The 15640-nt window shown below is 37.0% G+C and overlaps 1 protein-coding gene across 2 annotated transcripts in view; it reads right to left on the bottom strand.

Annotated features, from left to right (window-relative positions):
* The window catches only part of LOC117121282, a 19447-nt gene extending 11451 nt beyond the window's left edge, over positions 1 to 7996 (bottom strand). The window contains exons 1-4 of one of the 2 annotated variants that reach the window (XM_033266417.1): positions 7702 to 7996; positions 3580 to 3643; positions 3032 to 3103; positions 2183 to 2307 (exon numbers count right to left, since the gene is read on the bottom strand). In XM_033266417.1, coding sequence (XP_033122308.1) covers positions 2183 to 2307; positions 3032 to 3103; positions 3580 to 3643; positions 7702 to 7786 — 346 coding nt within the window. In that variant the 5' untranslated portion in view covers positions 7787 to 7996. The remainder of the gene's footprint in view (positions 1 to 2182; positions 2308 to 3031; positions 3104 to 3579; positions 3644 to 7701) is intronic. The other variant, XM_033266416.1, reaches the window with a different exon arrangement.
* Between the last annotated feature and the right edge of the window lie 7644 nt (positions 7997 to 15640).

The following is a 15640-nucleotide window of genomic DNA, read 5'->3' as shown; positions in this document are numbered from 1 at the left end:
GCACAGCTCTCTATACACTTTTCAAAATAAATTTGCTGATTTGTCGAATTGAAATTGCCTTAAACTTTTCATTCAGTTGTGTGTACTGTTTTTTTTTTTATTTACTTCCTTTTGACTTTTTTTTTCCTTTGATATTCTCTCCAAATACAACATATTAAAAACTTACTGACAGTGATAATACACTGAAGTAAAAAAGAAAAAATCATTATCATTACAAACATTAATTAATTACTCTGCTACCAGCAGCTTGTAAAATTCCAAACCTACAGTATAACTGATTGCTTAGTTTGGTTACCATGACAATAGACTGAGACACGGTGCCACGAATAATTTACCAATCTAAAGACATGAACTCAATCATGGCCCAATAACGTACGTTCCTCCATTTCTTACCTAACTTGCATATGTTAATAATAATTCATTAAACTAGAAATTGCAAATTGCAAGTGAAGTGCTGCAAAGTACAACTGCATATAAATGTTCTTCGAACAAAATTATTTATGCGAGTCAAGTGAAAATAATGAATAATAAAAATATAACAAATAATACAGTATGAGACACGACCCATTGTCTATATTAGAACAGCGTTGGTACCGTGTATGCCAGTCTACAACAAGCGTCGCCTAAATATAATAATTAGCACGCTGAAATAGGCTAGTAAATAAGTTTAACTGGGTTCGTAAATAATATAAGCCGATTAAACGTAGAAATAGGAAACCTAGAAATATAGTAAAAACGCTGAATAGTAATACTCCAGCGTCACGACATGCGGACGTTGGTACGAGTAGGTTAGTCTACAAACGTCGCCTAAAGTAATTGATTTTACCTGGCAGAACGAAAGAAGGAAACTCCGCTTTTCAGTCGTCGTAGGCCCTTGTTTTTTGACAAACAATGACCTTTCAGAGGTCAAATTGCTGTCAAGAATATGAATTGGCTGCTTCGCAGCAAAAATTAAAGCAATAATTAATAAACATTTTATGTTAATAAAATTTATTACCACATAGACAAATAATTGAGTATTCAGAGGAAGTAGAAAGCAAGTGAAAAATTGACGCACAACAAAATGAAGCACATGTTTAACCTTTCACCTAGATTAGTGGCGCGTGATTTGTTGTTTGGATGAGGGCCAACTTCACACTGCCTCTAGATCGGCTTGAATCTTCCTTGTGGATAGCTGGTATTTAGTAATACATACAGTAACACGTAAAATATAATAATAATTAATAATTATTATTATTAAATCCTCATTTTGTCTGTATTTTTAATTTGTATTTATTTATTTATTTATTTGGTTTCTTGCCGTTTTGGTCCATTGCCGTTCTAATAAAAAAAAGTGTAGCTGGTTTGGTAATTGCCGTTTCGACTTATTGCCGCTTTGAAAGCGCAAATGCTAGCGGTAACCTTTTGCCCTGCATGCTTTTTTTTTGGCAGTCGACCAAGTTTTTTTCTGACGCACTTACATTCCTATGTGCTCGTTGTTTGTTGGTATATCAGGTTGCTTCAGCAAAACTAGTTTATTTTTTTCCATAAATGTAGTGTCTTTGCGTATTACTATTTATATCAGTTTTGTGAATATGCTATCTCATCTGATCAAGGAATATGTATTTCAAAAACTAGAATTTATTATAGTATTATGTGGTAGCTAGACGTTTTTGAAAGATAGCGAGAAGATACAGAGTGAGCATAGGCCTACACATGGTTATCTACAAGCATAGCGCATAGGCCTTGTTAAGGTAACCAACAGACGAACATATTAATTAGGATAATTATCTTAAATTGTAAAAGCTAAACTTTAGAACAATAAAATACACAAGACACTTGCAATTAGACGATGCCTGTTTTATCTTAATTCAGTTGTACACTACAACGTTTATTCATGTTAATTATAACGGTAGACTGAACTAACAAAAACATAAACAATTCTTTGTCCCTACGTTAGGTCGGTTCGCGGCCTACGTTCATCTTAGCTCTACGACGTACGTTCGCTGAACTACGTTCTACGTGTAAGGTTCGTGTAGAGGATTGTTTATTCTACGTCCTACGTGGCCTACGCATACGCAAATCTTTTCGTTATGTCTACGACATTTACGCGTAGTAAATGTTGCAATATTATTTAGCTGTACTGTATAGCACTTGCTCAGTAACGAAACTCTATAGATTTTAATTGAACTATTCTTCTTACCTGCAATGTAAGCAATTCCAGGGACTATATACACTGCAACAGACAGAAGGATGTAAAGTACGCCACGTTTCCAGTTGTCAAACCACTTCAAACCACTCCAAAATTTACCGCAGCAACTGTTTAGGCTGCAAAGACATTTGAATTATTAACTACCGTTCTTAATAAATGCAATTAAAGAGGCCTTAACTTCCACCAATCTTTGACTAAGTCACTACTAGTCGTCAGGGGTGGCGCCAGGATTTGCCCGATGGGTGATCCGAGGTCCCCAATGAGGAGGAAGATTTCCTCGACGAGAGCAAATTAGGCGTGGCTGAACGTCGCTTTAAATGTTCAAAAGTAGTCCAAGGGGGCAAAGCCCCAAGAAATTTTGACAATTTAGGGGTTTCAAAGGCTTATTTAATCGATTATAGTCTAATCATGTGCAAAATACATATAACATTTTTCTCTCCCCGACAAATTTTGTTTTTCTCCCCGACGGGGGCCCTGCCCCTCCCCACCCACTGTCGCCACACCTGCTAGTCGTTATATGGCAAGTTGAGTGGCTGAGCAGTAAGGCAGGGGTGCCTCAAACTACAGTCTTAACAAGACGTTCCTCGCCCAGTTTTTGGTTGGTAGAACCAAGTCTTCTTGGATAATGACTTAAAATGGAGGTCCAGTATACACATCTGGCTCATGTGCACTTTAAAAACAAATTGTATCTTTCAGAAGAGTAGGGGATTTACCTCGATGCTATGGTTCATTTCAGCCCCTGTCGTTGTGGAATGATATGAACGTGTAGTATATGTGCCTCTTACGACAATTTTTTCAGAGACTGTATTTAACCTTTCTGTGATTAACTAATATACTTACTTGCAGCATTTATCCAAACAAGAGCCAATAAGAAATGCTCCTTCTAAAAAAGTTAAAACCACAGCAACAAATCTGTACAAAAGGAATATAAGATTTAATATTCAATACAAGTACAAGAAATTTAATATGAACTTTGTGTATTCATGCTACCACCTGTACATATTACCTAAGCAATAATAAATACAGAGATTGTATTTGACAAATATTAAAGACATTTTTTGTTATTTCACAGTTGACAAACACTAAAATAAAAAAATAATAATTTCGCAAAAATTACAGCAATAATTGAAGTAACATCAACAGAACCACCCACCCAACCCCAGCATACATCATAAAGCATGTGTGTTTGTCAATCTGGTAAAGTTTCATTTGATTAACTGCAAAACAAATATTAAATATAATATTAATTTATAAAGCATTATAAAAAGCTTGTATATGATCAAACAAGAAATTACTTAGTACAGCGACATTTTAGGTGGGTTTTTAAAAGCAAATATAATCAGAATTTTTAAAGAAGTAAAAGAAATTCTAAGTAAAAATTAGCTTACACCAAATATGCTCCTACCCATGGCTTCAAACTTGAACACTGATCAATACCAATGGCCCATGTTGCTGAAGTAGAAATGAATATTCATTAGATTAAACTGAAAGGGTTTATCCTGGGCCTTGGGATATAACAATGCTCCCTGGTCAGGTTGCACTGTACCCAGGGTAAAGAAGGAAGAAATTAAAAAAACAATAAATAAATACCTGCTTTGTTAAGTTAAATCATAGACCATGCATTAAATAATCATACAATGACCATACAGTAGGGTGCTGTATACACTTAGCCAAATATTAAGAGCTCACAAAGGAGCAATTCGATTGCTGGGGACTTACTCAGCGTTCCCCCATGCACATGTCATGAGCATGTCGTGGAAGAAAGAAATTTAAAAAATAAATAAATAAATAAATACCTGCTTTGTTCAATTAAATCACATACCCTATATACATTCAATAATCATACAATGAACATAAGTGCTGTATACACTTAGCCAAATAAGAGATCACGAAGGAGCGCCTACATTGCTGGGGACTTACTCAGCGTTCCCTCATGCACGTCATGACCATGTCGTGGCGCAAAGTCATTAGAGAATAGATTTTGATGACAACAAATGACTGTACAATGTATATTCATGTTGGATTTTATTTACTTTAATACAGTGTTTAAATATTTATCATTTCATGTTGTTATAAAACAATATAATGATTATGTTACAGTTTTATTGAATCAACTAAAGAAAGGGAAGAAAATTAAGTATAGGAAAAAACTTTGGAAGCGGCTTAAAATAACGTTCTGATAATTTATAATAATATCCATAATAAAATTAATATTATTTATTCTTTTGTTACAAATTTAGATTTAGGGCACTATTTAATCAGCAGTTGTCGAGGTACCAAGTTTCATTACTTAATGAATCAATTTAATTAAATTTCTTTATTTGTCACAATATACATACATGATGATAATGAACTTTCTGCTAAGGGCTCATGGAAAAAAACTGTTACATTATCACTTCCACCCACGTAAAAAAGTTGGGATATATTGATGCAGTTAAAAAAATTTTTTGCTGCATCATTTATTTCAACAGCAATTTTGTGACTGGAAATACATGTTCTTGCCAAATAAAAACAGTCCCTCCCTCATTGATAAAAAAAAAAAATATCATCACTTTTTTTTTTAAAGAGTGAAAATCAAAGATCTTATAAAAACAATATAGCATTCTCCGCGATATCCGAGTGCAAATTCTTTAATAATGCAGTGTATGGCACCCTCTTGCGAAAGTGACAACTTTTGAACTTCGACTGCTTTAACCATGGGGTACACCTCGTGACTTTACCTTTACAGTACGTGTAACAATTAGAAGCGTCGATTTACAATTAAGGAACAACAACGTACTTGGTAATGAACTGTTTCTACTTTTTGCGAAGCGAAAAAAGTGGCAACCAATCAGAGCTCAGGAACCGAACCAACACCTTGATTCGCACAAATAATTTTGCATAGTGGAAAACAGGATTAAAGAGACCTGCCCAGTCGGCTAAAAACAGGCAACGCCCAGTGGGTTGATCGGATCGATGATTCACAGCGTGAAGACTCACATGTTTTACAAAGACTCTCGCTGCTAAAAATTATTTGTTACATCATGTACTTGAAGTGGGGGTTTTCTTTGCAATGGTTATGTTTGGTTGGATTGGTTGTTGTTGGGAAAAAGTAACCTACATCATCAAGAAAGAAAGTTTAGGAAAAGGCTGGCCTAACTCGAGGTAAAGACAAAAGTCTAGGCGTCTAATGCCTACTAAATATAATAAGGTCTTTCCTTAAATGCTAGAGTAACGTTTGATTTTTTTCACCAGAATAATCCCACCCACCCTCTTCCTCCTTCAGAAAAAAAAAAAAAAAAAAAAAAACCTCCTGCCTCCATCAATTTTTTTTCTTCTAAAGAGTGATGTATAAGAAGTTTTTCTATGTGCCCTAGTGTTGTGTATGCAGCCCTGCTACTTATGTTGTGTTATATGAACGTGTTTCAAGTTTTGGTTCAAAGCGTGTGTATTAGACATGTGTTTATGTTCATATTTAATACTGTATAATAAATATGAATGAATGTAAAATATTCTAAAACACCGTTCCGCAAATTATGGGTCACGACCCAATGTTTGGGTTGCGAAAAATATTCTCTTCTATATATAATCTCTTCAGATCGTGACAGCTTTACAGTTTACTTAACACGAAGACAAAAGAAATTAAATTACAGTAAACAAAAGTGCAATTTAAGTGTGATAAGTGTCTCAGTTTACTTTTGTTATGCGTGCGTTATCACAGTTAAAAATATACTATCAAAACATGTATTTCATAAATGACAACTTATAGTTTTGTTCATTTTAATGTGATAGGCTTTCAGCTGCAAATTATAATGAGAAAACATTTTTAAATTTAATGTGTCTATGTCTTCACATAACCCATAAATCTCTGGCAGCACTAGAAATTTATAATAAAATGTCTGTTAATCATTAATTTTTAAGTCTTTAACCTATTGAAAAATTTGATAACTTGCGTGATTTTATCAAATGAATAATTCAAAGTTATATTTTATTTTTTATGGGTTTTACATAGTGATTTTTTTTGTGATAATAACTTCAAGAATAAGAATCAAGTGGGTGGTTCTTCGACCTATCCCTCTTGAGTATAAACTGAAGGACGTTTTATTGACTTCAGGTTCGATGGGTCGCGTCAGAGCGCTTGACATATAATTTGGGTCGTAGGCTAAAAAGGTTGCTGAACGGATCTAAAATATAAAGTAATATGATATAATAATAATATTAATATACTGAAGTGCAGGGAATGTTAAAAGCAGGGGGCCATGGCCCCAGTAAATGGATGGATATTTAGGCCACGAATCTATGAAATGATTAATTGACATGCTCTACCCATTTACCTGGTGAGTAGGATATTACATTTGTTAATCTTAGTCTGCATTAATTAGCAAATTGCAAGAATGACTAGGAATAGTACTTTCTTTTTTCTTGGCTTTAGGAATAAAAGGGCACATAGAAAAACTGATTAGATTATCACTCTATTTTATTTAAAAAAACTGACGAGGACAGGAGGTTTTATGGGTAGAGGATGGGTATGGGATTATACCCAGGGTTTCCTGTGTGCATGAACAGAACAAACATGACATTGTTTTTCGAAGTGTCTCAGATGCATTTAAACAACTGCCCCGTGTGACCCAATAGCCTATCCAAATCTAGGCCTACTGTATATTCCGGTGAAAAAAAATCAGACATTACTCGAGCATCAAATGGAAGGGAACATCCTAATTATAGTTATAGTAGGCATTTGCCTATAGGTAGGCTTTGGTCTTTACCTTGCCTTTGCCTAAACTTTCTTTCTTGATGTCGTAGGTTAGTTTTTTCCCCAAACAATCCAATCAAACACACATATTGCAAGGAAGACCGCCCACCACTAGCTTTATGTAACGAGTATTCTTTTAGCAGCGAGAGTCCCTGTGGAACATGTGAGTCTTAATGCTGTGATTCAACGATCCAATTAGCCCACTGGGCAGGTCTCTTTATTGATGGACCGCGGTGTTGCCTATTTTTAGCCGCTGTTGTGGAACACTCGAGTCTACAAGCTGTGAATTAACAATCCGATTAGCCCATTGGGCGGGTCTCTGTAGGGACGGACCACGGTGTTGTCTATTTTTAACCGCAGTTAGCAAGCAGCTTTCTTTGTTGAATAAGAGTACAGTGTGAAGAAATGAATACAACGATCTCACGACGATGATCAGAATTTTACTAAAATATACTGTGTACTTCATTTCAAACATATTGAAGAAAAATAATGCAAAAACTGAGAATATTACATTTCATTTTAATTATTCTATTCTATATATAACATATTATTATAAATAACTTGTGGCCGAGTTGACTGTAGCCGAACTTTTGTGGCCGAGTTGACTTGTGGCCGAGTTGGATGGAATTCGTACAATCGTAGCTAGTAGAGAAGAGACTACTTCTTCTAAACTAGGCCTAGAGAGCGGCTAGCCTAGGCCTAGGGCAGTAAGTAGTTAGTATCATGGGAAGTGAGCGATAAACGCTCGAATTAACTCGTTAATTGTTTGTTATCTTACCTACTACAGTCAATATTCCCCAAAGACGTATAATGAGTGTATAATGCTCCCAAATCCATACACAAATAGCGTTATCACAAGCCATTTTTTAGTTTAAATTTAGAAATAAAGCAACGACTTCGTTGACCTACGACTGCTTGCTGGCTGCTGCGCAGCTCCGCTTACGTATTGTATTATTTTTATACTGAATGCACATGCGCAGAGTCAAGCACACCATTCAAAATATTCATTCAAGTGAAAAAATATAATAAACTTTTATTTAATATTTCTAGTCTTGACCTTGAAGAACGGGATAGAATGCAAGCAATAATCACAGTGCGTCGAGATCTAGCGCTGTTCTCCGCTTCTGCAGTAGTGACTGACGAGATAGTGTGCAGAGCGTGAAACCGGGGAATCCCCTCCCCGACAGGAAGCTTGTCGAGGGAACCAAAAAACCAATAGGCCTACCGTACTCGCGCGAATAAATAAGCGCCCCTCAAAAAACACTTTTTGAGGGGCGCTTATTCAAACGGGGTGCTTATTCGAACGGGGCGCTTATCAAAACAGAGTTGAAATTGAGGCCGGCGCTTATGGAAATATTTATTAATTTTTTTTATTTATTCTTTTTTATTATACTGAATATACACTTTCAATACATAGTACTGATTTCCAAAGTGGTTCAGTTCTTATCTACAAAAACATTTTAAAAGCAGAAAATAACAAAGAGAGCAAAAACTTAACTACAAATTTTAAAAATAAGTGAGTGCATTTGAATTGTGCTTATGTTATAATTAATTAGTTAATTGTTGCAATTGTTAATTATAGTGATAATGATATATTTATATAATTATATTTATGAATATGCTATTATATATTATAGGGTTTTTTTTTGTTTGTATCGGATGGTGAATACCTGCGTTACTGTGTGAATACCTGCGTTACTGTATACGTCGGAATAAAAGAAGAGATAGTAATTGCAGTCTGGTCTCAAAACGTACGGTACTTTGTTCTTCTGAATGGGTATTTGGTCTCATCCACCAAACCTCAGTGGTCGAATCCGGACTAAATCAATACTGAGGCTTCCCGAACCACGACATTATTATTATTATTATTATTATTATTATTATTATTATTATTATTATTATTATTATTATTATTATTATTATTATTATTATTATTATTATTATTATTATTATTATTATTATTATTATTATTATTTCCTGTATTATTATTATATTATTATTGTTATTTATATTATTATTATCTATGTCAAAATGTACGGTTAATACAAAATCAATCACAGGGAATAATGGCTATACATGTGCGTTGATTCCTATAAACTTATTGAAAGGCATATATAATTTTATTATATATTGTTATTCCAAAATTACACCAAAGCGAAAACATATTATTTTAATTATTACTTTTTGATTAATGAATAATTATTTCATTATTTTAACGAATGCTATGGAGTTGGTAGCCTACAGAAATGGTAGATCTAGAGCTACATCTAAAAAGAAAGTCAAAAATAACCACCGAGCACTAAGGGACTGAAAATGAACACAGAATCTGAAGAAGAGCAACGACGACGTGAATGGTGTGTTAATTTCAATCATACAGTGTATGTTTTAACCAGTAGGCCTAATCTACTCAGTCTGTCGTAATTCGGAAAAACGCAATTTATTTAATTTTGAAATTTTGGCTTAGGGGCACCCTGTGGATCATAGCTCCAAACAATTTTTCGAAATATGAAATTATTATGAGTTACGCATTATTATATCCAACCATCCAACCACTAACCATTGAAATGTTGGCAATCAATCAATCACAGAAGACATTTATGCATATTTAATTACTTTCCCAGCTGGTGACGGCAATCAACCAATCACAGAAGACATTTATGCATATATAATAACTTTCCCAGCTGGTGACGGTACAATAAAAATGCATTATTATTTTTTCTGAAGTTACAACTTAAAAGTTGTGGTCAGAAGATTAATTTTAGAACCGCATTATTAAAAAGATTATTAGGTTAATCTTTCCACGTCGGCGCGTGCACTGAAAACGTTTTTTTTTTTTTAATTGGATTTAACATGTGTATAATGATTTTGATAAACAATCATAATTCTCTGTACTATCTACTAAACATTTAAAGAATGAACTTCCTCATGCTGTCGTCATATTAGACTATTATATTTTTAAAGAAGACCATGCAGCAAACAACATACAGTAAAACAAAATTCCATAGAGATAATAAGAATACTAAAGCTAAGAATGCTAACTGCAATGTATTTGATGTTCGAAATACGCAGAGCTGTGTGTGTGTACCATCCAAGAGGCTGCCATAGATTCAGCCAATCAGATTTCGCCTAAGCGCCGTCGTTTGCAATTGCGCCCTCAATTTACACAGAAAGTTTAGTACATCTAGTTACCCGTATGTTTGAAACTCGAGCTTTGCGGTGTATGGGTGTAATGTACACGATTTTAATTTTCATTCCTTGGTACTTTATTTTTGAATACGATGCTCCACTTGGCCTCGTTTTGGCTACGATAGTTTAATAATTTGTTATTACCATTACTCATTATCATTAATGAAATAATAGTCAGTCAGAGGGCGTATTTATGGTAATAATATGTATACTAAGCCTGAAGGTGGCGCTTTACTACGACGGCCATCTTGGATGGTACACATACATAACTCTGCATTGCTCCGCCATCTTGTCAGCACTCTAGTTGTTTAATAGCTCTATGCAAAATTCCCACGTCGGTGCATGCATAAAACGTATAATTTCCTGAAATTTGGATATAGAGCGGACTTCCTTATGATTTAGCCATAAGGAAATATAAATGTATATGGGTCTGAACTTTGTAGGTGACAAAGTGTTCTTCCTTATGTTGTGGTCATATTACAATATAATATCAAAACCATTAAACAAACAACATGAAACAAACATCAAAATTTAGGTTAACATTTCCGCTTCCGAGCATGCATATAACGTATTTTTTTTAGATATATGATATTATATTATTATGACAGTTGACTCGAGAATGTACTGATTATATAACTTATAGATAATTACTGTTGTCCGATTGTGTGCACTGAAAATGTGACGACGAACTCTGGATACGGGCCTCGGTTGACACCATATCAAAGGGCCTGTTAATTAAAATTGCACAGGATCCTGTCGTCACCTGCTACGATGCCTTCTCCTCCTTATCATCATCATCACATCATCATCATCATCAGCAGCAGCATCGTCATCTTCATCATCGCAGTTATTAATTGTCCATGCTAAAATGGGAGAACTCAATGAATTCAGCGTGTATTCATTTATCAATAGAAGTCTCGTAATGCACTTCTCAGCATCTAGAAAAAACAAAACTTTGCGAAGCTAGGAGAACCCCAAGAATACTGCAAACCACCCCCTCCCCCACGTGTAAAATAATCTTCCAGCGACGGAACGAGCAAACATTACATTTTCTTCCCACTAAGGGAACCCATTATGTGCGATATAGTCAGGGTAAAGTTCGGTTTCCATATAATCGCTCACCCTATTGGCGACAGTTGTCGGGAAGGTTGAACCTGGTTCAACTTTTACGATTGCGTTGCAGAGACGCAGACGAATCAGGGTGCATTGCTAGCTGCCCTGCGCAATAGGAAAGGCACCCCGATTCGTCTGTGAACCACAACTGTGACGACTGTCGGCGATAGGGTGAATGAACGATTCTTGGAAACCGAGCTAAAACTGTGGATCAACGCCTATTCTCAAATTCCCAAATCCTGCATCCGCCCCAGGGGTGGGAGAAGGAGCATACGAGGGAGCATAACTGCCGTCGGGAGGAAGTCAATAATTTTGTCGAGAAACACTGCTTTGAAAAAGCATTTTTACCGTCTGAAGAGTGCCATTTCCGAGCGTCTAGAGGGGCCTATTCTTAAAATTTCCTCCAAGGGCCACTAATCCTTAGGGCCCCTTCGGTGCCCCTACCATATTGTCCAGTAGGGTCCTTGCTATATAGTACCCTTATCCAAAAGGGCTTTGCTGCTCAGTCACTGACATCGACTGTAGGGCATACAGCATATTAATCCAGCGAGGTGGGTTGCCCAGCCGGCCAGGACCCCTGCATTTGTAAACATTTTTTTTTAATGGAGATAAAGTATTCAAATTTTAAGTCTGAATGCCCGGCCCCGCCCCCTCCCCCTTTCGGGAGGTAAAAAAAAGAAAAAAAAAAAGAAAAAAATGATAGCCCACAACGCCTCAAATGTTATTTTCGGGCGTCTAGAACACAAAAATTTCGCGGGGGCATGCCCCCGGACCCGCTAGGACATTGTTGTCTCAATCGGTTCAAATGTTTCCCCCCTTTCGGGCCCCCCCCCTTTTGGACATCTCTGGATCCGCCCCTGGAATGAGTGTTATTTCTGGGCATCTAGAGGTACCAAAATCATAATTTGCTTTGCGACTCCCAGTATAGAATAGACTATAGGTCCTTGATTAGACCTTTGCGATGCCCGTGAGGGACTCGAGAGGGAGAAGGGGAGCATAGCTCCCGTCGAGAAGAAGTCAATATTTTTTTGTAAAGGAACACTGCTTTGAAAAAGTATATTTTTACCATCTGAGAGTAGCATTTTCGAGTGTCCGGAGGGTCCTATTTTAAACATTTGCTCAGGTTCTCAGCCCCAACCATGGTGGGGCTGAGGTGAATGTGCCATCCCCCCCTCCCCGGTCAGAAAATTCCTGGATCCGCCCCTGAGGTTCCAGCATGCCATTTGTAAGCCAGAACCCAGTATTATTTTGTTACATTTCTTTGCAGAGGGGGTTCGTCCGAACCCCTGAACCCCCCTGGATCCGCCACTGAAAACCCCCTTAAACCTTCATCTTCCCCTTTCCCCCAGATAATGTAGAGTGGTTTGTCGCAGCAAATGCTGTCTCTTATACACATCTAGATGTGTATAAGAGACAGGTGTCTACCTTACCCTATGATTAGTGTGCCTGTTATAGCATGGTTATAGTGATTAGGTGGAAATTCTTTGTTTTAAAAGTATATATGATGAGTTGAGCGGTCAAGTGACGATTCGCAGTCAGGAACTTGATGAATAAACACCTCAGCTACCAGTTATACGTTTGTTTCTTTATATTTCGTTTGTCAGTGCAAAATACGAAGGGTTACATTTTGGCGATCCTGCCAGGACACAGTAATAATAATTTGAGCGAAATATTTTCTACAGATTATTTGCTACGGATTGTTTTACTGTTTTAATTTTTATTCCCTTTTGCTGAGGATATTTAAAGCTAAGTTTTTTTTCAAATCGTATATTTTACTTGGAATGGCTAGACGACGGGCGCAAAAAACTTCATTACCAGATGTTGAATTGACAATCGAAGACGAAGAAATGCAGACTCCACACAAAGTGCATTCACTACCTCCTCATCAGCTACCAATTCATAGACCAGCACAAACCCTAGGACATTCACTGTACCACCAAGTGAAAAATGTTCCCATATTTACAGGGAAGCCAGGGTCCGGAATCGATATCGAGGACTGGATAAGAGATATCAGGTACGTCATAAGGACAACACAGATGCCTGAAGATGGCCAATTTAATACCATCATCAGATACTTAGGAGGGGCGGCGAGGAAGTTAATCCTCAACCTCTCTTTAGAGGAACAAAATCCTGAAAGCGCATTTTCAGAATTAAAAGCGCAATTTGGTGAATCATTTTTTGCTGGGGATCCACTCGCTGAATTTTATGAACGATTTCGGCATCCATCAGAAACACCATCCATATATGCTGTTGAATTAGAAGCAGTTCTCAGGGGAGTTGGAGAGAGAACACACAACAGACAGCCTTTGCCTTCACGTGAACATATGTTAACGCAACAATTTATGCGCGGCGTCAAGGACACCAGTGTAACACAGCGATTAGCACCCATGCGTCCACGAAACATGGCATTTAAGGATGTTAAAGCTGAGTTGCGGCTTATGGAGCGAGAAAATAAGTCTACAGGTAGGCCTACAATTAAGGAACCCATTAAAGTTGCGCGACAACAGGTAGGAGCAGCGACAACATCAGAAAATCGACTGGACGATCTAACAAAATCCATTACTGATTTAAAGGAACAATTTGCGAAGATGCTGTCGATGCAAGCTGACAACAGTCCTAAGGACAAAACCGTGAGTAAGCCTCCTCATAATATCCACAATCAATCGAACAATGTCAGTAATTCTATAACCTGCCGAAAGTGTGGACAAGCAGGACACATTGCAATTGGCTGCCGCAACGTGCCGTTAAACTCCAACGTTCCACGGTGGAGAGGCGCACCTGTGGAACATCGACGCTACCTCAGAAAATAAGCCTTAACCATGATATGCATAATGCTCTTAATAGTAATAGTTGTAGTTATAAGCCTAATAGTCATGTTTCCTCATTGCATAATTCCCTAATTGGAGAGCCTAATGAAGATATTGTAGAAGTCAATGGTATAACTTTTAGATCATTAATCGATCCCGGCTCTCAGGTTACGTCCATAACAGATAGCATGTGGAAATCTCACCTCGAACTTAACAGCTTGCCCTTAGCTCATGTGAATGTAAATATCAAAGGTGCTAACGCACAGAAAGTGCCATATTTGGGTATCGTCCATATAAATGTTAAAATTTTGAACATGTATTATCAAAACGTTCCTGCTTTTGTCGTTCCTACTGACGAGTATAGAAATAGAGTGCCTGTACTGATTGGTACAAATGTTATTCGTGCCACTAGAAATGACCAGGAAATGATACATGGTAATGATTTCATGGATAAGATCAACATTTAAAACAAAGCCTGGCACACTGCATTCATCGAATCTATTATTGCTCACAGTAGTATCGGCGATCAGCGAGGAATGATTGGGTATGCAAAATATATAGGCCGTACGCCATGTGATACCGCCTGGATATGAAATTGACTTAATATGTCAGGGTCCACCCACTTATAAAGTTGGTAGAAACTATACATGTTTAGTAGAGGACCTAGTACCATCTTCAATACCTGTTCAGGTTGTCTGTCTCGTAAGTAATGTTGGACCAGACAGAAAAATATGCGTACGACTTTGTAATAAATCATCACGTCCTCTTTCAATTGCACCCCATAGTAAGATAGCACGAATATCCACTGTATTTGGATTGTACAATGATGATGTAAATAGGCCTATGACTGTAAATAATAATAAGTTTAACTTTGACCATACAATGCCATTGAAATGTCATGTTAATTATGTTAGACCTTATGCTAATGACAATGTATTCTCCCAACTTGATCTATCTAAATCTAAATTTGACAATTCACTCCAAAGGTCTCAACTCGATAAGTTGCTACTTGATTATTCGGATGTATTCTCTAAAGACTCCCTAGATTTTGGTTGTACCTCCACTATTAAACATTCCATCCCTTTGATAGATAGTAATAGCCCACCGTTTCGCCTTCCGTACAGAAGAATTCCTCCATCCCAATACCAGGATGTTAAAAAATTACTTAGTGAAATGGAAGAGTCCGGTGCGATACGGCGCAGTTGTAGCCCATATGCTTCGCCCATTGTGATTGTTCGAAAGCCCGATGGATCCCTTCGCATATGTATCGATTACCGCCAGTTGAACCAAAGAACGGTACGAGATGCATTCCCCCTACCTCGCATAGAAGACGCCCTAGACGCTTTGGGTAAGGCAAAATATTTTTCAACCTTTGACCTTACCTCTGGCTATTGGCAGGTGGAAGTGGAGGACCAAGACAAACCGAAAACTGCCTTCACTAAACCTATGGGTCTGTTTGAATGTAATAGAATGCCATTTGGTTTAAAAAACGCGCCAGCAACGTTCCAGAGATTAATGCAAACTTGTTTAGGCGACCTAAATTATTCATCTATATTATTGTATCTAGATGACATACTTATCTATTCCCCAACTTTTGAAGAACATCTTGCA

Source organism: Anneissia japonica, unplaced genomic scaffold (genome assembly GCF_011630105.1).
Source record: "Anneissia japonica isolate Jap-2015-1 unplaced genomic scaffold, ASM1163010v1 scaffold131_len961581_cov171, whole genome shotgun sequence".
Classification (NCBI taxonomy): Eukaryota; Metazoa; Echinodermata; class Crinoidea; order Comatulida; family Comatulidae; genus Anneissia; species Anneissia japonica.
This window is presented reverse-complemented; position numbering and strand designations above follow the sequence as displayed.